The 25,123-nt window shown below is 42.0% G+C and overlaps 1 protein-coding gene and 1 long non-coding RNA gene across 3 annotated transcripts in view; one reads left to right on the top strand and one right to left on the bottom strand.

Annotated features, from left to right (window-relative positions):
- The window catches only part of ZFYVE26 (zinc finger FYVE-type containing 26), a 269,914-nt gene that overhangs the window by 111,033 nt on the left and 133,758 nt on the right, over nt 1-25,123 (bottom strand). For both annotated transcript variants that reach the window (XM_029598857.1, XM_029598858.1), the window contains exons 20-23: nt 21,822-22,564; nt 10,489-10,685; nt 9,907-10,011; nt 1,478-1,600 (exon numbers count right to left, since the gene is read on the bottom strand). In XM_029598857.1, coding sequence (XP_029454717.1) covers nt 1,478-1,600; nt 9,907-10,011; nt 10,489-10,685; nt 21,822-22,564 — 1,168 coding nt within the window. The remainder of the gene's footprint in view (nt 1-1,477; nt 1,601-9,906; nt 10,012-10,488; nt 10,686-21,821; nt 22,565-25,123) is intronic.
- Nucleotides 1,667-25,123, top strand: part of LOC115090133 — a 49,749-nt gene continuing 26,292 nt past the window's right edge. The window contains exons 1-2 of the long non-coding RNA XR_003856316.1: nt 1,667-2,647; nt 10,528-10,665. This is a non-coding gene — a long non-coding RNA (uncharacterized LOC115090133). The remainder of the gene's footprint in view (nt 2,648-10,527; nt 10,666-25,123) is intronic.

The raw sequence follows: 25,123 nt of genomic DNA on the forward strand, positions 1-25,123 counted from the left end.
GCACCGAAGAAAGCACCGCCGGGAACCGACCGCAAGGGATGAGGTAAACTTATCAGCATCAACGGAGGTCAGTGGTCGATGGGGGAAAATTTTTAAATTTTTGAAATAAGTTTCCGTGAGGAAAATTTGTGAGGAATTCTCACAGAGCTCCAGAAATCCATGAGGCTACTGCTGCGCGAGAGACTGAAGGGGGACCCCTGTTGGATGCAGAGTTGGTGGCCTGCTGGGCATGATCTGTGTACCAGTCAAAGTTCTAGAAACTTTGACAAAAGTGTGCTGTGACTGGGCTCCATCCTGATGATGTCACCCACATGTCAGGACTACCATCCTACTTGACCTGGGAGAAAATATATATAAAGGGAGATATTTCAGATGAATAAACAAAGAGTTAATGCGTTAATGCATTAATGGTGAAATACCAAGCAGATACACCCTTTCAATATACAGGCCGATGCAATATCTGAACGGGAAAAATGGGCACTCATAATTGAACGCCCATTTTCCTAATGCATGCCTATCTACCTTTTGCGGGCGTACAATGCAGTAGGCTAATGAGCCACTGCGTTAAAAGGAGGGGCAAGGGGAAACTATGCATCCCTAGTGCCTCCCTTGGCATCAAGCGCCCAGGAGAAAGTGTGGTTAGGAAAACAGAGGCTCAATTTTACAAGGGTCCGTTTTCCTAACCCGTGCACCGCCATGGGGTAGAAAAATGGACGCTCGTAAACTGAACCTCCGTTTTCCTAACCTGATCGCCATCAAAACTAAAAAAATTCTCTTATGTTGCTGCTTTCTGTGGTTCCTCCGACTTAATATTGCCACAATATTAAGTCGGAGGAACCATAGAAAAGCAGTATTTTCTGATTTTCTGTTAAACTTTTGGGGCTTCTCAAGACTTAATGCCAGCTTTGGGGCTGGACTTAGGTTTGAGGGTTAAAATGTGTGCGTCAGGCGCAGGGTTATTTTTTACCAAAGGGGGTAATAGCTAATAGCCTCATCAACATGTCATTTACTTGTGATGAGCACTATTAGCGAGTGTGTTTTGGATGCACTGATCCCCTTATTGCATCAGGTGTTATGGACGTGCATCCAACCGCAGCTTAATCTGCGCACTAGTCTGAGCACATGGTATTGCATCGGCCTGAAAGTAATCAGATTTAGTTTCTGTGTGTCTACACAAAAAGATTAAGCTATCAAAACAAAAATATACTACTTTCAAATTGCAATGTTTTACTTTATTAGTAGCGTACCCCATTTTTTTCTAACCCTGCTAAGATGACTGGTCTTGGTAATTCAGGTTTCTCTACCAGGAAACACATTTGAAGTTGGATCCTCTCACAACTCTGAGTGACAGCAGCCGTTACCACCACTTGAAAAAGGCAAAGAAACCCCAACCCTAAGGCAAAAATGCTGTTGCACCAGCCAGCAATGTCAGCCTCGCCCACTAGCCGCAGCAAAATAAAGAGGACAGCAAGATTACCTGCAGGGCCTTTTGCGTGTCACCAGCTTTAAGCAAGTGAAGAAGATGCTCACGGTGAAGACCAATCAGAAGTTCTCGTGGCACCGGGTACAGAACACACCAGTCCTCGCATAAAGCATAATCCTAGCAAGAAAAATTTAAAAAAAAATGATTTGAGGGCAAAATGCTCACATCCAGCAATAATGGATAAGTTGGTAAAACCAGACCATGGTGTCTATGAGGAGATCTAATGCATTAGACTCTAGTTTAGAGTCATACGGGTAAGAGATAACTGCTTCCAGAGAGAAAGGCAGAATTTCCAAATGCTACAGCAGCAGTGAGAAGAAGGATCTGTCTGCTGCTGGTTACCTGCAGTCCCCGTTGCAGACTTCTAGAAATGTGACAGACTGTATGGACTTTTTCTGCCATCTAGTCTGCCCATCCACACAACTATTCAGCTTTACAATTACTTTAGAGATCCCTTTGTATTTATCCCATGCTTTATTGAATTCATATACTATGCTTCTCTCCCCTAGGTGGCTATTTCATGCATCAATTACCCTCTCTGTAAATAAATATTTCCTTAGATTACTCCTACCCCCTTTCACCTTCATCTCATAACCCCTCATTTTAGAGCCTCCTTTCCGTCAAAAGAGGCCCACCTCCGCTGCACTGAAACCTTGAAATTATTTAAATGTCTATCATATCTTTTTATTATTTTATTTATATTCCATCTTTCAGGCACTTTAGAGTGGATTACATTCAGGTACAGTAGGTAACTCCCCATCCTGCATTTCCTCTAGGGTGTACACGTTTAGATCTTTAAGTCTCTCCGGATATAATTTAGAATGAAGAACACTGACCATTTTAGTAGCCACCCTCTGTACCAGCTCCAACTGGTTTATATCTTTTTAAATGGTGCGGTCTCCAGAACTGTACACAGTATTCTAAATGAGGTCTCATCAGGGGTAAAATCACTTTCATTTTTCTGTTAACTCTTCCTCTCCCTAGGCACCCAAACATCTTTCTGGATTTTGCTGTGTCACTCTATCCACGTTTAAGGCTACCTTAAGATCATCAGATACAATTACCCCAGTTCCTGCTCTTCAGTGCTAGTTACTTCAGGACATCTGTTCCACCTTCAGCCCAGCATCCTGGTATTTTTGGTTCCATCCCATATCAGCAGTAATGGTAATGATTCATAACTATCAGTGGTCCTGATTTTTTGAAGTTTATGGGCCCTTATTTAGTTGGAATCTTATTTAATGTTTGAGTACACTGTTGTTGGGGAGGATGGGTTAAATAAGGATTGGGATTTTTTACTGCTCTTATTTTATTGTAATTGTGAGGGGTTTTTTTTAATTGTATTATGTACATATATTCTACTCATGTAAACCTCTTTGAAGCACTTATTTTGTGGAAAGTAGCACAAACAGAAATACTGATTAATAATCTGTACTTTCCTATGGGATACAATACTCAATTGCACTTTTAGGTTCTACTGTTTTGGAGGGACAATTCTCTGCAACAGCATTATGAGAAAGCAAACTACCAAAGCATTCAGATTTTTCAGGCTATTGAAGACAAACTAAACATACCTAAGCCATGTTATCTAAACTACAATCATAACCATTGTCATGGAATTTTCATTAACTACAAACTTAACTGAACAACTAGCTCACTAATAGGAAATGGCTCCTTTGCTCAGCTATAGACTACAAGTATTACAGCCTAGAAGTCTTCAAGCTCAATTCCTGCAATCCCCAGCTGGAAAAACAAGATTGTGAGAGTGGTTAATCTTAATCAGGAGTAGCAAAAAGTACTCATATATACAAAAAGCCCAGAACAAACATGCATCAAAGAATCCTCTGGACATAAAGGTACATGGAAGCTACAAGCCAACACAGAATCAGGTTCTCCTCTGCAATACTAGGAGAGGAATGTTCCTGGATTGGGGTTTATTAAAATAATTTTTCACCACTGAAGAGAAGATGGGCAGAATGTAAATGGCTGTAAATAAAAATAAATAAGCACCTGGTTTTTTGTTTCAGTGTAAATCAAAAATGGGAAAACAGATTTTACTCTGACTGGAAGTAATAATGTTAAAAACCTTTCTTGGACACTTACTCTTTCAAGTATTCCTCAGAAGAGCTTTTACCTGTGATCACCCTTGTTTTTACCATACCTCTGCATACATTAATACGCCTACTAACTTAGCTTTTTAATGAGCATCATCAATCTTGTTTATGAGCAACTCTGGAGCCCAAAGAAGTAGCAGCTGGCAGAATCATGATTCTGCATTCATGCTGATTATATAACAGCAAACAAAGACCTGTTATATTTAGATGAAGATTGAGTGTACCTTCATACGATGCAGGGATTCTGCTATCGTGACTATGAGCCTTGTGTTGGCTTACAAATCATTAGGTACCTCAATGGTTGTTAAGTTATGTCAGTGTCCACAAATAAACGTGCTTCTTCAAAAAATTAATTTCAGTATTGCAGGTATTTAAACCCTGGCCTTAGCCACCACTTATCTTAGGCTTGTTTGAATGGTCAATCTTGTGCCGCCGACACCGGGGTGTTTCGGAGCAGGGCTCCTTCTTCAAGGGCTGTACATTAACAAGAACGACTGCTTAAGTGTTGTGGAAACCTGTGTGACAAACATGCAACATTATGTTCATCCTAAAGTTATTGACAATTGCTGTCACTTAACTTGGTCGCTATACCATTGAATGGATACATACTTGCTTGTTGAAGCGGTTAGATTTGTTCCTGTGGACTTCGGAGTGAATGCTGTCAATTGAGCTCCGCTATAAAGTACACCAAAATGGTCAAAATAGGCTCGATGTCACTTTGTAAAAGCTGCTTGCTAATGCCACCAGCACATTCAAGAGCTAAATACAACAATTCTGTTACATATTGAATAATTGGAAATTATATAGGACCTGGGAGTCATCTTAGACGGTGGATTCAGCTTCAACAAATTCGTCAATAACACAACAAAAGAATGTTTCTTTAAACTACAAACCTTAAAGAAACTAAAACCACTCCTTCTGTACAGAGATTTCCGCATGGTTCTACAAGCCATCATACTCCCAAAACTGGACTACTGTAACTCTCTCCTCCTTGGCCTACCAGCTTGCACCACAAAACCACTTCAGATGGTCCTGAATGCCTCGGCAAGAATTCTCTCAAATGCCAAAAAAAGAGACCATATCACCCCAATCCTGCATCATCTACACTGGCTCCCGATAAAATACAGGATCCAATTCAAGTCCTTAATGATGATACATAAGGCCTTACATAATATCGCTCCACTCAATTTAACATTTCAAATTCAGCTACACACATCAGTGAAACCAACTAGAAGCGCATATCAGTACAGACTAACCACACAACAGGCGAAATCCTCCCTGAGGAAACGTGCTCTATCCACAGCGGGCCCTTCTCTCTGGAACTCGCTTCCTCCGGACCTTCGCCTTGAACCGTGCCACGCTACATTTAAAAAGAAACTTAAGACTTGGTTGTTCGAACAAGCTTTCCCATAGAACTAATGAGCAAGAAAAAAGGCATTTCATATCCTCCGTATCTTCCCCAGCTTATATTATATACCTTTTCTCAAATTAACTATTTTATGTTTATTTATGTTTATTTATGTTTTCTCAAATTAACTATGTTCAATGTAAACCGCTAAATGTTCAATGTAAACCGCTAAATGAAGCGATAGTTACGGTTCCTTAGCGATAGTTTTGGTTCCTTGTAAACCGGGGTGATATGTATACTATACAGGAACCCCGGTATATAAATTCTTTAAATAAATAAATAAATAAATAATGCTTACTGTGTTTCGAACGGCTGCTCTGCACTGCTTCTTTCACTCCCGCGGGAGCCGGCGGCAGTGCAGCCATTTTTAAAGGGATTCCTCCGATTGTTAGTTGTGACGTGTGGGGCGGTCTTGCTGACGTCACTGTGATTGATATAACATCATGAGAGGTACTGATTCAGATCTGCATGAACCATTCTATTTTGTCATTAAGTCCAGCATTATGAGAGTTACTACTTCAGATCAGCATGAACCATTCTATTTTGTCATTGAGTCCAACAGGTTCTAACGTGTTCAAACGGTAAATCCATTCATATTCTTTTCTGTTCAGGATGCTCTCGCGGTCCCCTCCTCTCCAGGACGGGCGAACCTGTTCTAACACAGACCACTTAAGGTCACTGAATGTGTGGCCGTGATCTACGCAATGCTGCGTGATGGGGGCTTTGAAATCCTGGTTATTGATTCTGCTTTTATGTTCCGTATGGCGGACCCTGATTTTCCTCTTAGTCCTGCCTATAATAGTCCTGCCTATAATAGGCAGGACTAAGAGGAAAATCAGGGTCCGCCTTACGGAACATAAAAGCAGAATCAATAACCAGGATCTCAAAGCCCCCATCACGCAGCATTGCGTAGATCACGGCCACACATTCAGTGACCTTAAGTGGTCTGTGTTAGAACAGGTTCGCCCGTCCTGGAGAGGAGGGGACCGCGAGAGCATCCTGAACAGAAAAGAATATGAATGGATTTACCGTTTGAACACGTTAGAACCTGTTGGACTCAATGACAAAATAGAATGGTTCATGCTGATCTGAAGTAGTAACTCTCATAATGCTGGACTTAATGACAAAATAGAATGGTTCATGCAGATCTGAATCAGTACCTCTCATAATGTTATATCAATCACAGTGACGTCAGCAAGACCGCCCCACACGTCACAACTAACACTCGGAGGAATCCCTTTAAAAATGGCCGCACTGCCGCCGGCTCCCGCGGGAGTGAAAGAAGCAGTGCAGAGCAGCCGTTCGAAACACAGTAAGCATTATTCAATATGTAACAGAATTGTTGTATTTAGCTCTTGAATGTGCTGGTGGCATTAGCAAGCAGCTTTTACAAAGTGACATCGAGCCTATTTTGACCATTTTGGTGTACTTTATAGCGGAGCTCAATTGACAGCATTCACTCCGAAGTCCACAGGAACAAATCTAACCGCTTCAACAAGCAAGTATGTATCCATTCAATGGTATAGCGACCAAGTTAAGTGACAGCAATTGTCAATAACTTTAGGATGAACATAATGTTGCATGTTTATGTCACACAGGTTTCCACAACACTTAAGCAGTCGTTCTTGTTAATGTACAGCCCTTGAAGAAGGAGCCCCGCTCCGAAACACCCCGGTGTCGGCGGCACAAGATTGACCATTCAAACAAGCCTAAGATAAGTGGTGGCTAAGGCCAGGGTTTAAATACCTGCAATACTGAAATTAATTTTTTGAAGAAGCACGTTTATTTGTGGACACTGACATAACTTAACAACCATTGAGGTACCTAATGTTTTGTAAGCCAACACAAGGCTCATAGTCACGATAGCAGAATCCCTGCATCGTATGAAGGTACACTCAATCTTCATCTAAATATAACAGGTCTTTGTTTGCTGTATTTAATTACATGTTATACAAATATTGGGTCTGATATTACTGATTATATAACAGCAGCATGTGTTAATGGAAATTTCAGTGTCTTTTTTTTTTTTTTTAAATTAAACTAAACTAAACTAGAATATCATTTCAGGGGTTTATTTTATGTTGTGGGGAAATCAAGCTTGATTTGAGCTTCCCAGTTCGATTTTGATTTAGTTATATAGAAGCCATGGGTTTCATGCCGCTAACAGCTTTTAGCACCATATCTAGTACATAAAAAAAGGTCTTCACTGAAGGGCAGGAAGAGTAGAACTGAAGCACATGACACAGCAAGACATCCACAGAGCTTACGAGCTTCAGTGTAAAATATATGGTACATAGAATTAGGGCCTAATTCACTAGGAGGCTGATATTCAAGAAAAAGCTGAGCACCCAAAATTTAGACACATAAGTTATATGACTAACTTCAGTCAAACTTAGATCCCTAAGTTTTCAGCTGAAAATGCACCTACGTTTAGGTCTGCTATTCATTTGCAAGCCTATTCATTAGGAGCCTAATGCTGAAAATCAGTGCTAAGCACTTACCTTAAGTTTTCCGTCCCTAACTCTACTCCCACTAGGACCTTAAATTTAGACACTTAGCTATAATCTATTTTTAAAACTGTCAATTTAAGAGCCTATATTTATTTACTTTTTTATACCAGTATTCAAATAATATATCAGCATAAAACAATATAAATACAACATATCTAAAATTCTAAAACAATAGCAAATAATATATAATCACTAAAACCTATAAAATTAACTATATGTTACTACAATAAAATTTTATTAAACACATCTAAAACTTTACAGGAAAGAATGGGGAGGGAGGAGGGGTTGACTTCAGCTTGCAAAGGCCTGCTCAAAGAGCCAAGTCTTCAGTTTTTTCTTAAATGTATTAAATTGAGATTCTAGTCTTAAATCTGTTGGTAAACCATTTCAAATTTTTTGGACCTGCCAATGGCAATGCTCGGTCACGGACTTAATTTAAGCGTGCCATTTTAGAAGATGGTATAGATAATAAAGCTTTACCTGCCAACCGTAAATTACGTTGGGGTGTGTGGATGTGCAAAACCGAGTTTAACCATTCTATTTTTTCTTCATGCAGCGATTTATGGATTAAAGATAAACATTTATACTGGATCCTATAGAAGATTGGGAGCCAATGAAGTTCTTTTAAAATGGGCGAAATATGGTCCTGCTTCTTACTCCCAGTTAAAAGCCGAGTGGCAGCATTCTGCAAGAGCTGCAGCGGACGAATTATAGAAACAGGAAGGCCCAACAATAGGGTGTTACAATAATCTAATTTTGAAAACAACAGGGCTTGCAAAATTGTCCTAAAATCATTTCCGTGCAATAATGGCTTTAATTTTTTTTAAATCTGTAATTTATAAGAACATAAGAACATAAGAAATTGCCATGCTGGGACAGACCAAGGGTCCATCAAGCCCAGCATCCTGTTTCCAACAGAGGCCAAAAACCAGGCCACAAGAACCTGGCAATTACCCAAACACTAAGAAGCTATTCCCTAACTATAATTGATTAATAGCCATTAATGGACTTCTCCTCCAAGATTATAAAATCTGTCCTTTACAGTTTTGCTAATAAACTTCTTAAAATTAAATTCTGTATCTAAAACAAAGCCCAGGTCTCTTACCTCATATGAGACGTGTTTAATAATTTTGTTTCTGCAATGACCTTTGCACTCAAGATAGAAATTACTAAAATTTCAGTTTTGGATTGGTTCAATGATAAAAACATATGCTTCAGCAATTGCTGAATAGATTTAAAATAAAGTTCCCACTCTTAAGATGGAATCAAACGAACTTTCTATTGGGAGCAGAATTTGTACATCATCAGCGTATATGAAGTGTACAAGGCCAAGTCCTGCAAGAAACTTACATAGAGGGGACATATATATATTAAAAAGAGTAGGTGACAAAGATGACCCTTGAGGTACTCCCGAATCGAGGGAAACTATTTCTGATTCTGTACAATCTAATCCCAGACGGGCAGATATAGTAAAAATCGTGGGCGAGTGCCCGCTCTCCCAGCGTGCACACAGGACACTCTCCTGTGCGTGTGATTCAGTAATTTAATTTATTTAAATTAGGGCCGGCGGTAAAAAGAGGCGCTAGGGACACAAGTGCATCCCTAGCGCCTCTTTTCGGACAGGAGCGGCGGCTGTCAGCGGGTTTGACAGCCAGCATCGGTTCCTGAGCCCACTGACAGCCACGGGTTCGGAAACCGGACGCCGGCAAAATAGAGCGTCCGGTTTTCAACCAACAAGTCGTGGGCCTATTTCAAATTTTTTTTTTTTTTTAACTTTTGGGACCTCCGACTTAATATCGCCATGATATTAAGTCGGAGGGTGCACAGAAAAGCAGTTTTTACTGCTTTTCTGTGCACTTCCCCGGCGCCGGCAGAAATTAACGCCTACCTTTGGGTAGGCGCTAATTTCTTAAAGTAAAATCTGCGGCTTGGCTGCACATTTTACTTACTGAATCGCACGAGAATACTTAATAGGGCCATCAACATGCATTTGCATGTTGCGGGCGCTATTAGTATCGGGGTGGTTGGACGCGCGTTTTCGACGTGCTATTACCCCTTACTGAATAAGGAGTAAAGCTAGCGCGTCGAAAACGCGTGTCCAATCGCGGGTTAACAGTGCGCACTGTACTGTATCGGCCTGAGAGTTAGGCACAAACTTTTTGAAATTGACTTCACAGCTTTTTTTGCTAGCCTTAGTGAATCAGGCCTGTAGTTTTAATTAACATTTCCTTTAATTAATTAATTAATTTTCAGTTTTAACCAAAACTGTACTGCACAAATGGTAGTGATGTCACCCAGATGTCACAACCAAATATTCTCATTCTCCAAGGTGTTTGGCACACTACTCAACAGAAACTGTGTTGAATATATGCAGCGTAATGCATAAGTACCCACCTTTGCCTGCAGAATAATATCCATTATAGTCTGTGGATGTTCAGCACAGTCCTTTTTTAAATCTTGCCAATTATCCCAGGCTGGTGCTTCTTGTAAATGCAAAATCTATCAAAAGTAGTTAGGAAGAAAAAAAGGTAATTCAAGAATGGAAAGTGATCGATAAAGTTTAGTAAAACGTTTATTCACGCTGGTTCAAACTCCATCTTGATGGTGTGAGACAGCTCTGAATATGAAATGCATGGGGTTTCCTTGAACTACCAGTTCTCAGAAGAGATAGATGCAAGGAAATCTAAAGCAAAATTGCATATTGATGCTAAAATTTCCCTTTTGGACAATACATTTCACAGCACATTATTCTTGTTCTGTTCAGCTGAAGGCAGTAAGCTTTAGTGACACTCAGTGCAAAGATAGCCAGATGTGTACCTTACCAGCCCACCCTAACCATGCTATTCAGAGAAGGTGAGGGGAGGAGGGACCAAATGACAGAGGTTAAGTGGATTCATGGAGGGAGAGCACAAAACAAAATGGAAGAGGTATTTAGGGCCAGAAGTAGGTAGGTAGAATCTTTGCTTCATTTTGTACCTTATGATAAACCTGCATTTCTTTCTGCTTGTTCTGCAGATCCAATTTCAAGTCCTGTAACACTGCAGGCTCACTGATGGCATACGCTAGAATTTCCAAACACACATCAAGGGGCCAATTTTCCAGGAAGCACAGGGCCAGCTTACTTCTTAGGGTGGCATCCTTTACTGCAAACAGGTACCGCCATCCACCGTCATCTGTGAAACATACAAGATATGTATTTACAACTCAGTTCTGCTGAAAAGTTACAATTAAGCATCTCATGCTTATGCAATTGGGAATCTTTCAGATACAAGCTATACTACTACAAGTTCTCTTATAAAGTCTGTTACAGATAATTATTCCAGTTGTTTACATACAGGCCGATTCAATATAAAGTGTGGGAGAGCTTGCGCTCCGTGTTGAGCGCCTGTTCTCTCGACACACGCCCAGGCACCTCTCCTGGTGTGCGATTCTCTATTTAAATGAGGCCGGGCGCTAATAAAGAGGCGCTAGGGACAGTAGCACATCCCTAGCGCCTCCTTATTAGCGGAAGTGGCAGCTGTCAGCGGGTCCGACAACTGAAGCTTAATTTTACCGGCGTCTGTTTTCAAACCCGCTGCCAGCCATGGGTTCAGAAAACGGACACCAGCAAAATTGAGCATCTGTTTTTGAACCCATGGACAGATTTATTTTAAAGTTTGTTTTTTTGGTTTTTTTTTTATTATTTTTGGGACCTCCGACTTAATATTGCTATGATATTAAGTTGGAAGGTGTACAGAAAAGCAGTTTTTTCTGCTTTTCTGTACACTTTCCTGGTGTTGTCTATGATTAATGCCTGCCTTTGGGCAGGCGTTAATTTCTGAAAGTAAAATGTGTGGCTTGGCCGCACATTTTACTTTCAGTATCCCGGGCGACTAATAGGCTCATCAACATGCATTTGCATGTTCTGAGCGCTATTAGTTTTTGTGAGTTTGGTTGTGCGTTTTCAAGGTGCTATTAGACGAGCGTCGTAAATGCGCAGCCAAACGGGTGCTAAACGCTGCTCTAGGCCAAGCGCACCATACTGAATCGGCCTGATATACAGTAATCACCGTTCTCTTGATAGTTTTTAACATGATATTACATTTACCTTCCATAAAATGTCACACACACTTTTTAAACTTGTTTATTCTAGTTTCTTAATATTAAGACTGTGGACATTTTGGCCAACTAGCCATCTCTAGTTCCTAGACTTTCAGCCAAATCAAAACTTGATGCCAGCTTAAATCAGTCCCACAGTGACAGCCAGCCAGAATTAGGGTGTCATGAGGCTCCTTAACTGGCTGGGCATGAGCCCCATTTCAATTCCCCTTCACCTCCTTAAGAACATAAGATGTTGTCATACTGGGTCAGACCGAGTGTCCATCAAGCCCAGCATCCTGATTCCAACAGTGGCCAATATAAAAAAATCACAAGTACCTAGCAGGTACCCAAACATTAAATAAATCCCATGCTACTAATGCCAGTAATAGCAGTGGCTATTCCCTAAATCAATTTTATTAACAGCAGCTTATGGACTTCTCCAGGAACCTATCCAAAGCTTTTTTAAACCCAGCTACACAAACTTCTCTAACCACATCCTCCAGCAATGAATTCCAGAACTTAATTGCATGCTGAGTGAAAGAGAATTTTCTCTGATTTGTTTTAAAATGTGCTACTTGCTAACTTCATGAAGTGTTCCCTAGTCCTTCTATTATCTGAAAGATTAAATAACTGATTCACATTTACCTGTTCTAGTCCAACCTCTATCATATCCCCCCTCAGCCATCTCTTCTTCAAGCTGAAAAGCTGTAACCTCTTTAGCCTTTCCTCATAGGGGAGCTGTTCCATGCCCCTTATTTTGGTCACCCTTCTCTGTACTGTCCTCCAGTGCAACTATATTTATTTATTTATTAAGACTTTTTATAATACCATCTTTAGCAAATTAGATTTGAACAAAAACAGTTTACAATAATGAGCAAAATAATAAATACTATTCTTTCATAAAGTGAAAGAAAAAATAAAAATAAAATAAAAAATAAAAAGTATGAATAAAAATTACATAGTAACATCACTATCAATATTACTAAATATCTTTATCCTAAAAGATATTAAAATAAAATAAAATTAACTTTAAATTTAACAAAACAAAGATAGAAAATTAAAATATCATAACAACACAACATAATAAAAGAAAATGGATCTACTTAATCTTTTATTCAGTAATTCTAAATGCTTCTCTAAAGTTGTATGTTTTTAATGATTTTTTAAATTCCTTAGTATTTGAAATTTGGCATAGGGCATTTGGTAGAGCATTCCAATGTATAGGCCCAGCTACAGAAAAAGCTCTATGACAGGTAACATTTAATCTTGCTAATCTGACTGAAGGCACGTCCAAAAGGTTCATATTCGAGGATCGAAGCTCTCTAGAAGGTTTGTATATTCTCAAAACAGAACATAGCCAGGATGAATTAGGGCTATTTAATAGAGAATGAATTATGGTCAATATTTTGTACAAAATCCAATATTTAATTGGCAAAAATCAGAGAAATATGTTCCTTTAAAGGAGTACCTGTAAGAATGCGTGCTGCATTGTTTTGTATTAACTGTAACGGTTTGATATCTTTTTTGAGATGTAGCGATCGGAATTGTACACAGTACTCTAGGTGTGGTTTCACCATGGAGTGATACAGAGGCATTATGATATTCTCCATTGTATTCACCATTCCCTTCCTAATAATTCCTAACATTGCTTGCTTTTTTGACTGCCACAGCACACAGATGACGATTTCAATGTATCATCAACTAAGATACTCAGATCTCTTTCCTGGTTGGTAACTCCTAATGTGGCACCTAACATTGTATAACTACAGCATGGGCTATTTTTCTTTATATGCATCACCTTGCACTTGTCCACATTAAATTTCATCTGCCATTTGAGCACCTAAACCTTTAGTCTTGCAAGGTCCTCCTGCAATTTATCTCAATCCGCATGTGATTTAACTACTCTGAATAATTTGCTGTCATCTGAAAACGTGATCACCTCATTCATTGAAAAGCCCAGGTCCAAGTACAGATCATTGAGGCATGCCATTGTTTACCTTTTCCACTGAGAAAACTTAACCCTTTAATCCTATTCTCCATTTCCTGACTTTTAACCAGTTTGCATTCCACGAAAGGACACTGCCTCCTATTCCATAACTTTTTAGTTTTCTTAGAAGCCTCTCATGAGGGACTTTGTCAAATGCCTTCTGAAAATCCAAATACACTACATCTACTGGTTCATTTTTATCCATGTTTATTAACCCCTTCATAAAAATGTAGCAGACATGTGAGGCAAGACTTCCCTTGGGTAAATCCATTCTGGATGTGTTCCATTAAAATGTCTTTCTATATGTTTATTTTCTTCTTTAGAATAGTTTCTATTTTTCTCAGCACTGAAGTCAGACTCACCAGTCTATACTTTCCCGGGTCACCCCTGGAGCCCTTTTTAAATATCGAGCTTACACTGGACGATTTTAATGATAGGCTACAAATTTGTACTAACAGATCTGAAATTTCATTTTTGAGTTCTTTCAGAACTCTGGGGTGTACACCAACTGGTCCAGTTGATTTGCTATTCTTTAGTTTCGCAATCTGGTGTACTACATCTTCCAGGTTCACTGTGATTTGGTTCAGTTCATCTGAATCATCACCCTTAAAACCATCTCCGGAACTGGTATCTCTCCAACATCTTCATTAGTAAACACAGAAGCAAAGAATTAATTTAGTCTTTCCACAATGGCTTTATCATCGCTAAGAGCCCTTTTAACCCCTAGATCATCTAACAGTCCAAATGACTCCCTTGCAGGTTTCCTGCTTCATATATATTTAAAAACTTTTTATTATGAGTTTTTGCCTCTACAGCCAACTTCATTTCAAATTTTCTCTTAGCCTGTCTTATCAAAGTTTTACAATTAACTTGCCAATGCTTTTTTCCAATTTTCTTCAGATGGATCCTTCCAATTTTTGAAGGATTTCTTTTGGCTAAAATAGCTTCTTTTACCTTCCCAGTAATCGTTTATCCTTTCTTCCACTTTTCTTAATGTGCAATACATCTGGACGGCGCTTCTAAGATATGAAACTTGGTTCTTACCTGCTAATTTTTGTTCCTGTAAACTACAGATCAGTCCAGACAAGTGGATTTTGCATTCCTACTAGCAGATGGTGGCAGAGAACAGAACTTTGAGGCACTGCTACAAATCCAAGAGTGCCACCTGCAATCCCTCAGTATTAAACCTGTACCCAAGCCAAGGTGTAAACAAAATTGATCCCCCATCCAGGGCGAACAGTTAAAGTAGGATTGAAGCTCCCACTTCCTAGCAAGGAACTAATAACCACTTAATATCAGCAGTTCAATCTATTTACAATTTGCGGATACAATCTGAGAATACAAACAGAAAATTCAGTCTTTCGGCAGCAAGGGGATGGGTATCTAGACTGATCTGTGATATTAGAAGAATCAAAATTATCAGTTAAGAACCAATTTTCCTTTCCTGTTCATACCTAGATCAGTCCAGACAAGTGGAATGTACCTAAGCACTCCTATACTAGGCGGGAACCTGAAAGACCCATACGCAATACACTTTCACCAAATGTGGCAACTTCCTGCGCCTGAACATCCAAACGGTGATGTCTAGTGAAAGAATGAAACGAAGACCACGTCGCGGCTCTGCATATCTCCTGAGGTGAAATGGACACTCTGCCCAGGAGGCAGCTTGCACTCTTGCAGAATGCACGCACAGACCTATGGTGCTTCTCAACCTCTACAAATATAATCCAAACAAATTAGCTCTTTCAGACAAAGGAAATCGTGGCTTTAGAAGTTTTGACTCCTTTATTTGTCCCACCGAACACAAAGAGATGATCCAATTGCCAAAAGCTGTTAATGACTTTCAGATACCGTAACAGAACCCAGCGCACATCCAAGATGAAGTTCTTTAGACTGCGGCTAATCTCGAAACCACTCCGGAAAGGCCAGCAGCTCAGCCATCTGATTAACGTGAAAAGAGGTCACCACCTTTGGAAAAATGGATGGAACTGTACACAGCATAACCCTTTGACTAGAAATATGCAAGAACGGATCTCTGCAGGACAAAACCTGTAGCTCCAACAAATGGCCACAAAAACACTGTCTTTAAGGACAAGTCCTTTAGCAAAGCTCCTCACAAGGGCTCAACCGGAAGCCCTCAGAGCACTTTCAGAACCAAAATAAGACTCTAATCAGGGCAAACCTTATGCACTGGAGGACACAAATGCTTAGCGCCCTTCAGAAAATGAATGATAGAGTGAGAGGCTAAGGCGCTCCCCCACATATTGCCCCAAAGGCAACCCAAAGCTGATACCTGCACGCAGAGCGAGCTATAGGCCAAGCCCTTTGATAAACCTTGTTGTAAAAAGGCCAAAATGTGAGTAATGTCCACACCAAGTGGATCCAGTCACTGCTCCAAACTCCAAGTTCAAAGACCTTCCAGACCCTGACATAAGCCAGAGAAGTAGGCGGCCTTCTAGCCTGGAGCAAGGTATAAACTACTGGTTCTGAATATCCTTTTAGTCGCAATTGCCACCTCTCAAAAGCCAAGCCATGAGACAAAAGTAATCCTCCTGATCAGAGAATATGGGCCCTTGTCAAAGAACCCCTGGCACATGGACCAATCTGAAAGGCCAGTCCAGCATGAGATGCACCAGATGCACGAACCACAGCTGGCGCAGCCACTCCAACACCACCAGAACCACCCTCCCCGGATGCACCACTATGCACTGCAAGATGCATCCAGCAGAACTCCCCTTGGCCATGGGCACACCAGTGCATCTATTCCCTCCGACCAGACTTCTAGTCTCCGACTGAAGAATTGGGACGTTTTGGCATTGCCTTGTGTGGCCATGACGTCCACTTGGGGATTGCCCGATCTGTCACAAATGAGATTCCAGACTTCCAGGGATAACTCCCATTCCCCCGGATCCAACTGTTGCCTGCTGAGGATGTCTGTCTGCACATTGCCCACTCCCATGACATGAGAAGCTGCTATTCCCTTAAGGAAAAGTTCCGCCCACACAAAGAGTTGCTGGGCCTCCAGAGCCACTGTGCGACTCTTCGCCCTCTCCTTGACAACTGATGTATGCCACTATTGTCACATTGTCGGAAAAGACTCTTACCATCCGACCCCTGACCCAAGGTCAGAACACCTCCAGGGCTCTGCGAACCGCCCTCATCTCTAGGCAATTGACTAGGCTGTCTCAGCCAGGGTCCAAAGACCTTGGGCCGCCCGTCCCTGACAGACCGTCCCCCCAACCCGAGGCTGGTGTCTGTAGTAACCACCACCACCCAGTCCAGAGTCTCCAGATCCACTCCCTTCTCCAAATTGTGATACAACAGCCAACATGAGAAACTGGACCTGGACTCCCCCTGTAGCGGTAAAGGCAGTTGATACTGTTCTGACAACAGATTCCACCTGGACAAGAGCACCTTCTGTAAAGGCTGCATGTCAGCAAAGGCCCAAGGTACCAAACCCAACGTGGACACCATGGAACCCGGAACCTGCAAATACCAGGCTCTGGGTATTGGCAGATATAACAGGCACATCACTTGCATCTGCAACTTTGTCACTCTGTATGAGGTCAGGAACACCTTGCCCTCTGAGTATCAAAAAGTGCCCCCAGATATTCCAGTGATTGGGCTGAAACCAGATGGCTCTTAGTCATGTTTATTACCCAACCCAGCAATCACAATCTGTCCATAACCTGCTGCACTGAGCGACTGCACTCCTTAGTCTTCACTGGATGAGCCAGTCATCCAGAAACGGGTGAACCAGAATCCCCTCTCATCTCAGGGCTGCCGCCACTATCACCATCATCTTTGTGAAGGTTCGCAGCACTGTGGCCAGCTTGAATGGGAAAACTTTGAACTGAAAATGCTGTTCCAACACCATGAACCTCAGAAACTTCTGATGATCCACTCAAATGGGAATATGCAGGTAGGCCTCTATTAGTTCTAACGATGCTAGGAACTCTTCTTTGTGCACTACTGCTATCACTATGCACAAAGTTTCCATGCGAAAATGCGGAACCTGCAGGACCACACTGACCCTCTGCGCTCTAGAATGGGTCAAAAGGTGCCTTCCTTTTTGGGAACCACAAAATAAATTGAGTACCTCCCCCATCCTTGCATGGACAGAGACACTGGAACAACTGTATCCAATCTTAGCAACTCCCACAGCATATCCCGCATTGCCTCATGTTTGCTTTGAGATGAACAATGGGACTCTAGGAAGGCCTCCCTGATGGGACGTGAAAATTCTAAGGTGTAACTGTCTCTTATCACCTCCAGAACTCACTGGTCCGAGGTGACCTTGGTCCATTCCCCATAGAAGTGGGCTAATCTTCCTCCCACAGCCTCCATGGAGAAATGGACCACTCTGGCTTCATTGTATTGACTTCCTCCCCGGTCCTCTGACCGGCAGACTTTCCGGAGGATCTGCGGGAACCCCAAAACGACAGTTATTTATTTAAATTTATTTACAGACCACGTTCTCCAAAGTTTGGGGTGGTTTAGAAGAGTACATTCATAAATAATCAAAGAATAAAACAAGATTAAAACAAAAATAAATATAAAGCTAATACATTAAAAGTATAAAAAAGTAAAAATACATCATATAGAAGAACTAACAACAAAACAAGTATCAGATTAAGGCTGGGATTCGCAAAGATCTCTAAACGCTTGTCTAAAGAGATAAAGTTTCAATGCTTTTTTAAAATTTTTTGGGATCGGAGAGCAGTCTTAGTGAAAGAGGTATGGCGTTCCATGCAATGGGACCTGCAATTGAAAATGAACGTTCAAGTGACTGCTAGTCTAGTGGATCTAGGGGAAGGCACCTGAAGGAGTAACTGATTTTGGGAGCTGAGATTACGTGATGGGATATATAAATGCAGAAGAGAAAAAAGCCAGCAGCTTTTATTATTATAAATGCTGTCCCAACGACGAGGAACTCTTGCCTGAACAAAACCATCTTGTATCCCAAAATCGGGAACAGGCAGAGAAACTCTTCTTGTCACTCTTCTTATCCTCAGGCAATCTATTCCCTTTCAGCTCTCCCAAACTCTTCATCAGCTGGTCCAGATCCTCCCCAAGCAGGAGTTTCCCTTTGAAGGGGAGATTACACAGCTGGGACTTGGACCATGTGTCTGCCAACCAATTTTATAACCACAAAAGTCTGCGAGATGCCACTGCCGAAGCTATTCTTCTAGCAGACATACGCACCAAATCATACAGTGCATCCGCCACATAAACCACTCAAGCTTCGAAGCATGCCGACAGCATGGAGCTGTTGGATTGTGTAGAACTCTGCTCTTTAGCTTCTGCACCCAGCATAAGCAAGCCCTCTGCAACAGACTGCCACAGATCGCCACCCGGAGACTCAAGGCAGAAACCTCAAACATACATTTTAACTGCATCTCCAGCCTACAATCCTGAACCCATCATTGGAATAGTTGTTTTCTTGGTGATGGTGAAGACTGCCACATCTACCTTCGGCAGCTTCAACAGGTCTAAGGTCTCTTCCATCCTGCCCACCTTAAGACCACCTTAAGACATACCTCCGGGGAATCTTATTCCCAGTTAACCAAATTTTGAATCTTCTTAGGCAACGGGAAGACACTAAGAGAACTCCCCAGTCCCTCCAAGACTGGATTAACTCCTTTATTGTCTGACTCCTCTTGTCCTTGATGCCCAAATTCCTCCAAAACCTAAGGAATCAGGGGATGCAGCTCCTCTTTTCTAAACAGGCGGACGATGCTCGGGTCATCTACCTCTGCCACAGGCATCTTATCTGAATCAGGGTTATCCTTGTCTGTATTCAGATCAGCATCTAGGTCCACATCAGAAGCCACCCCACTGGGATCACCCCCTGAAGGGGCACTTGCAGGATCTTCCTAAGATTTATCCAAACCGCCCAAGTTCCTTGGACCACGCTTAGTTCCCAAACTATGTCCCATACCCAGACATCTGAACAAACCACCTGAACCTCTCGACAAGACCTCCCTAGGTCTCTTAGAAAGACATGGCAGCTGTCATTCCCTGGGTCGCTTCCCTCCTGCCCTCTTACTTGCCAGAAGGGCCTTATGAGGAGTAGAACAAAATCCGGTGAAAACTCCTCTGGATCTTCGGTGTCCTCATTGAGCCCACTCCCGTTTGACTCTCCTCCCAGGCTAAGGTCTCACGCTGCAGACTGTGTCATGGGAGAAAGAGCCAGAGGAGAGTCCCTGGGCGCCCTGGAATTCGCAGTCTTCTACCTGTGATCCTCAGATGGCTCCCCCTTCTAGTCCCCCCCAGGACCTCTGTCATGGGCCCCGAAGATCTGGTGGCCCTCGTCAGGGACCACATTCGGAGCCACGGGACTGCACAGGCCTGACTTGGTGCGCGGTGAAGAAACGTTCCTGAGCGACCTGTCAGCACCCCAGATCCCCCGGTGGCCACAGCAGCTCAACGTCTCCCTCTTTTCAGCACAGACAGCTCCTGCTGAAGAAAAACAGCCCCTGCCGCCAAGCTCCCTTTTTTTTTTTTTTTAAACTTAATTACTCAAAGAAACAGTAGAATGAGAGAGCCAATCCCCTAGTTAACAGTCCCTCCAGAAGTAGCAGGCTAAAGCCAGACAGAGTTAGGAAAACCCCCACCCGCCCGGCTCCACCTGAAGGATGGTCCACAAAGGTACCTAACACCTCACAGGGCAGTGCATCAAATTCTACCTTCTTTACTTTTTTTTTTTTTTTTAAACAGACTGCAGGATTGCATTTCTACCATCTGCTGGAGATAGAGAAATACTGAGGGACTGCAGGGTGGCACTCGAATATGTAGCAGTGTCTCAAAGTTTTGCTCTCTGCCTCCATCTCTTGGTAGGATTGCAAAACCCACTTGTCTGGACTGCTCTGGGTATGAACAGGAAGGTATTTTTAAACAATGCTTGTTGTACACTCAACCTTTGCAGCTGCACCTTTCAGGTTTTTTCTACTTTCCTCATTTTATCAACGTTTCCTTTTTGAAAATTTAGTGTTAGAGCTGTAGATTTACATATTGTCCCCCTTCCAGTCATTAGTTCAAATGTGATCATGTAATGATCACTATTGCCAAATGGCTCCACCACTGTTACCTCTTACCAAATCCTGCATTCCACAATGAATTAGATCTAAAATAGCTCCTTCTCTCGGAGGTTCCTGAACCAATTTGCTCCATGAAGCAGTCATTTACTTCATCTAGGAACTTTACCTCTGTAACATGTCCTAATGTTACATTTACCCAGTTAATACTGGGGTAATTGAAATTTCCCAATATTACAGCACTGCCAAATTGGTTAGCTTCCCTGATTTCTCTTAGTATTTCATCATGCAGCTCATCATTTTGGCCAGGTGGGCAGTAGTATACTCTTATCACTATACTCTTACCCAACATACACGGGATTTCTACCCATAAAAATTCTACTGTGCAATTAATCTCTTGTAAGACCTTTATCCTGTTGGACTCTATGCCTTCCTCGACATAAAGCACCATCCCCCACCAAGTTGATCCTCCCTATCACTGCGATATAATTTGTACCCTGGTATAGCGCTGTCCCATTGGTTATCCACCTTCCACCAGGTCTCTGAGATGCCAATTATGTCTATATCATCATTCACTGCTATACATTCTAACTCTCCCATCTTCCTCAGACTTCTGGCATTGGCATACAGACATTTCAAAGTGTGTTCTTTCTTTGTATTAACATCCTGTTTTTCAGTTAATAGGGATAATTTGAAATCCTTTAGCTTAGGTGATTCTTTACTTATAGGCACATGGACTACTTTTGCTTTTATTGGAACCTCTCTGTTGGGATGCCCTAACTCTCTTGTTTCATTAATATCCTTTGAAGATACCTCTCCTCCCTTCTTCTACCATCCAAGTGTCACATTGATGACCACTCAACCAAGAGCTATGGACAGCAAAATTGCACCCTTTACCCTGGCAAACTTATTATCCTAGATATTATAAGTGCAGCCAACACTGCTCACCTAATCCAGCTGAGCTGAGAAGCAGCAAGATAGGCCCCCCCAGACTAGGTTGTGATTTTTCCACAAATGCTATTATTTCTTTCTTAATGCAAACTACAAAAATTTCAAGAAAAGAAATCAGTGAGGTCAACTCTCTAATGTACTCAAAGCAGGCATTCTCCAAGCCTAGAGCTTTCACATCTTCCATAATTCTGGTTGCTTTGTACTACACCAATGGTGAAGTGGTTTTACCATACATGCAAAGTCAAACAATTTACCTTCAGCAGCAGCGCAGCAGAGCACAGCATCTCTCACATTAGAAAATTCATTAATATCATGCCCATACAGATCTAGGAGCATCAATGCTTTAGACCAATCCCTGGCCATGACAGCTTGCTGAAAAGCTTGTGTCAAAACATCAATAGCTGTGCAAGAATTCAGCCCTGAGATGACTAGAGAAACACAGGGCTTGCCACACAACGCACTGCCAGAGCTGCTCTCTTCCTCCAGGACACACCGGAAAGGCTCAGACATGACCATGAGGAAGCTTTGCAAGATTGGAAACTCCTGAAGTAAGATCTCGCATTCCTTGGAAATCTGTTCCATGTCCAAGGAGGGTTCTCTTTTGCTCCCTCTAAATTCTTTCCAGGATAGGCTCAGTTTGGGAGCCCTCTGCACTCTGCATGCACTCAGACAGGCAAGAGCTGCAATCAATTTGGACTGGGATTTCAGGAAGTCCAACACTGAAGCAGTGAGAGTATACTGGTTGGAGTCAGCAGGCATTGATGACACTGGGCTGGTAATGTTCTCTGCTGTATCCATAACAGGATTTGGGATCAGAATCTCTGCATCAGGCAAACAGAGTTGCACACACTCCTGGATTGAGCTTATAATGTTAAGTGAGAGGGAGTGAGCCAGACTGGTGCTTCTGCTGCACAGTGGTAGTGGCTCACAGCAGTAGCTTATGATAACCTGCTGCACACTTAGATTCAACTCTTCTTTTTTCAAAAGTGAAGACAACCTATGAAATGAAACAAAAAAAGGAACAAACTTAGTGGGCACATTCCAAGACACAACATACTTTTTTTTTTCTTTTCAAATTATTCTCCAAAACTTCTCTTTATAGTTATTCCTATTTGCTTCTCAATAAAGACCCTGCTTATTTTTTGCTTTCTAAATACTCTCCCATACATGGACCAAATGCTATGGTGATTTCCAATAACTCACCCCTTCACCTGGCAGGTTACTGACTTCCTAATTGCCATCTGTGGTAAAATGGGGATCTTTGTGACGATTGAAATTTCTAATTTTGCCCTGAGACCTTCTTCCCCTTGCAATCCCTAAACTAACAGGCAGGTGGCAGGCTAACGCTTGCTGTACTCCACAGTTTCTAGCAGTTGGGACTAAACAGGTTAATCTGCCTCGTATCCCAAAATGAGACCTGGAATGCATAACTCTCCAGTTTCCACAAAATGGTGTAATACGGTAAAATTGTTCTTACCTGCTAATTTTCTTTGCTTGAGTCCTGCTAGACCAATCTATTACACTTGGGAATTTCCCCATTCCTCAGCTATCTGAGAAAGAGGGAACAACCTTTCCATGACCTCACTACTGTTCATAAAGAGGAGTGGTGGCAGGCCCCTGCCAGTAGCCTCCTGCCAAAGCAGCCAGACAAAACCCCTTCTTTGCCCCTCCCCCCCCCCCTTTTTTTTTTTTAACACTTTTCTCTTTGCACCTTTTAATTTTTTTTAGGTCCCTCAAGGGAAGAAGAGGGAAGAAAAGGGTGAGAGAGATAGAGAGAGAGAGTTAGTCTTTACAATTCTATTTATGGCCCCTGAATTCCTGGATAAGGCCTAAACTTGGCTAGCAGGACTTGAGGAAAGAAAATTGTCAGGTAACAACAATTTTACTTGTTGGAAACATAATTGATTTGATACCTTGAGTATCACTGTGCTGAGGTATGAATGGTGTATGAATGATATGAGAGGGGGAAAAAGATGAAAATTCATGAAAGAACTTACTGAAGTATAGTTGTTTTGTATATACATTTATACATATCTGTATTCTGCGAAAATTATTTGTTGAATTGTGGCAGACATTTATTGTATGTATGCTATTTCTTCCTCGTCAATAAACAGTTTATATATATAAAAACACAAAAACAATTTTACCTTCCTTTTTGCTTGCTAGAGCAGTCCATTACGCTTGGGAGATACCAAAGCTATCCCTTAGATTGGGTGGGAGAAAGACAGGGCTGCCCTAAGAATCCCAGTCCCAAAGACAGTTTCCTTCTTTACCTGTAAATCCAAGCTGTAGTGCATGGAAAATGAATACAGGAATGAACAAGTGGCAGCCCTGCAGAATTCTCCTGGGAAGGTCAACGATGCAAAAGACACCTTGAAATGACTCTCTGCCAGATCAGATTACACCAGAAATTCTCCTTTTCTTACTGTGCCATGACCAAGCAGAGGCTCGTCATTCTGAAGTAGGGTACCCTCAAACACCTGTTGACCCCTTTTAGGTCTAGGATGGGCCGAAAGGTTCAGTCCTCCTTTGGTACTACAAAATAAACTGAAAAGGCTCTTTGCCTCTATTCTTAAGGTGGGACTGGAAGTATCACTTCCAAGTCCCATAATCTTTGCAGTGTTGTTCTTACTTTGTCCCTTTTGATTTGCGAAATGCAGGAAGACATCATAAAAATATATGGCAGTGGGGAGATGCACTCGGGTGCATGTCCCCTTGAAATTATACCCAGGACCCATTGGTCCATCATGTTCTGGGCCCACTCTGTGTAATACCATGCCAGGTGTTAACCTACTAGTAATACCAATGGAGGGGCCACACAACATCACTGTGGGAGGCAACTGCTAACTGCAGCAGCACAGATGTGTCTGTTCTTGGCTTCTTGGCCCTGTGAAAGGATTGAAATGTACCTCTTGATATGTACTTTGATGCCAAGCCCATCACTTTACCCTTATGTTGTTGTCTGAACTGCTATCTTCTAAACCCATGCACGTTCAGCCACTTTCTGTCCTCTAGGAGGTTTTGGGCTTGGTTTCACCCAAGTCTTACCAGTTTCTCCAAGTTTTGTTTTCCAAATAGGAGTACCCCTGGAGATGAGTATTCTGGGGAACCCAAGAGGAGGAGGAAGCCATCAGTTTGTGTCAGGAGCTATACTGTGGTGGTGCAGACCGCAGCATATCTCTCTCTTCAGCCAGGTCCTGCTTATAGCATCAGGAATTCTCAGAGGATGCAGCTACAGCTCCTCTAGGCCTGGATCCTTCTGCCCATTTGTAATGGTGACCCAGGGATGACCTCCTCCTTTGAGGGTCCAATGTCCCGTCTGCATCCCCAAGGAGAAGGTCCTCGACCCAGGGTCTGGCAGATTAGGAGCTAAAGACCCCGAGGAATTAACAGCTGTCCGTCCTGACTGTCCCCTAGAGGGAGCCAACACCCCTGATGGCCTGGGGACCTTTGCTGGTATAAGTCCCTCCCTCCTGCCATTCAGCCTCCGCTTCTAAAAAAAGCATTGTGCATTAAAATCACAAACTTAGAAGAAAAGACCTGCTGTCTCTTTAAG

The sequence above is a fragment of the Rhinatrema bivittatum genome, chromosome 4, assembly GCF_901001135.1.
Source record: "Rhinatrema bivittatum chromosome 4, aRhiBiv1.1, whole genome shotgun sequence".
Taxonomy (NCBI): Eukaryota; Metazoa; Chordata; class Amphibia; order Gymnophiona; family Rhinatrematidae; genus Rhinatrema; species Rhinatrema bivittatum.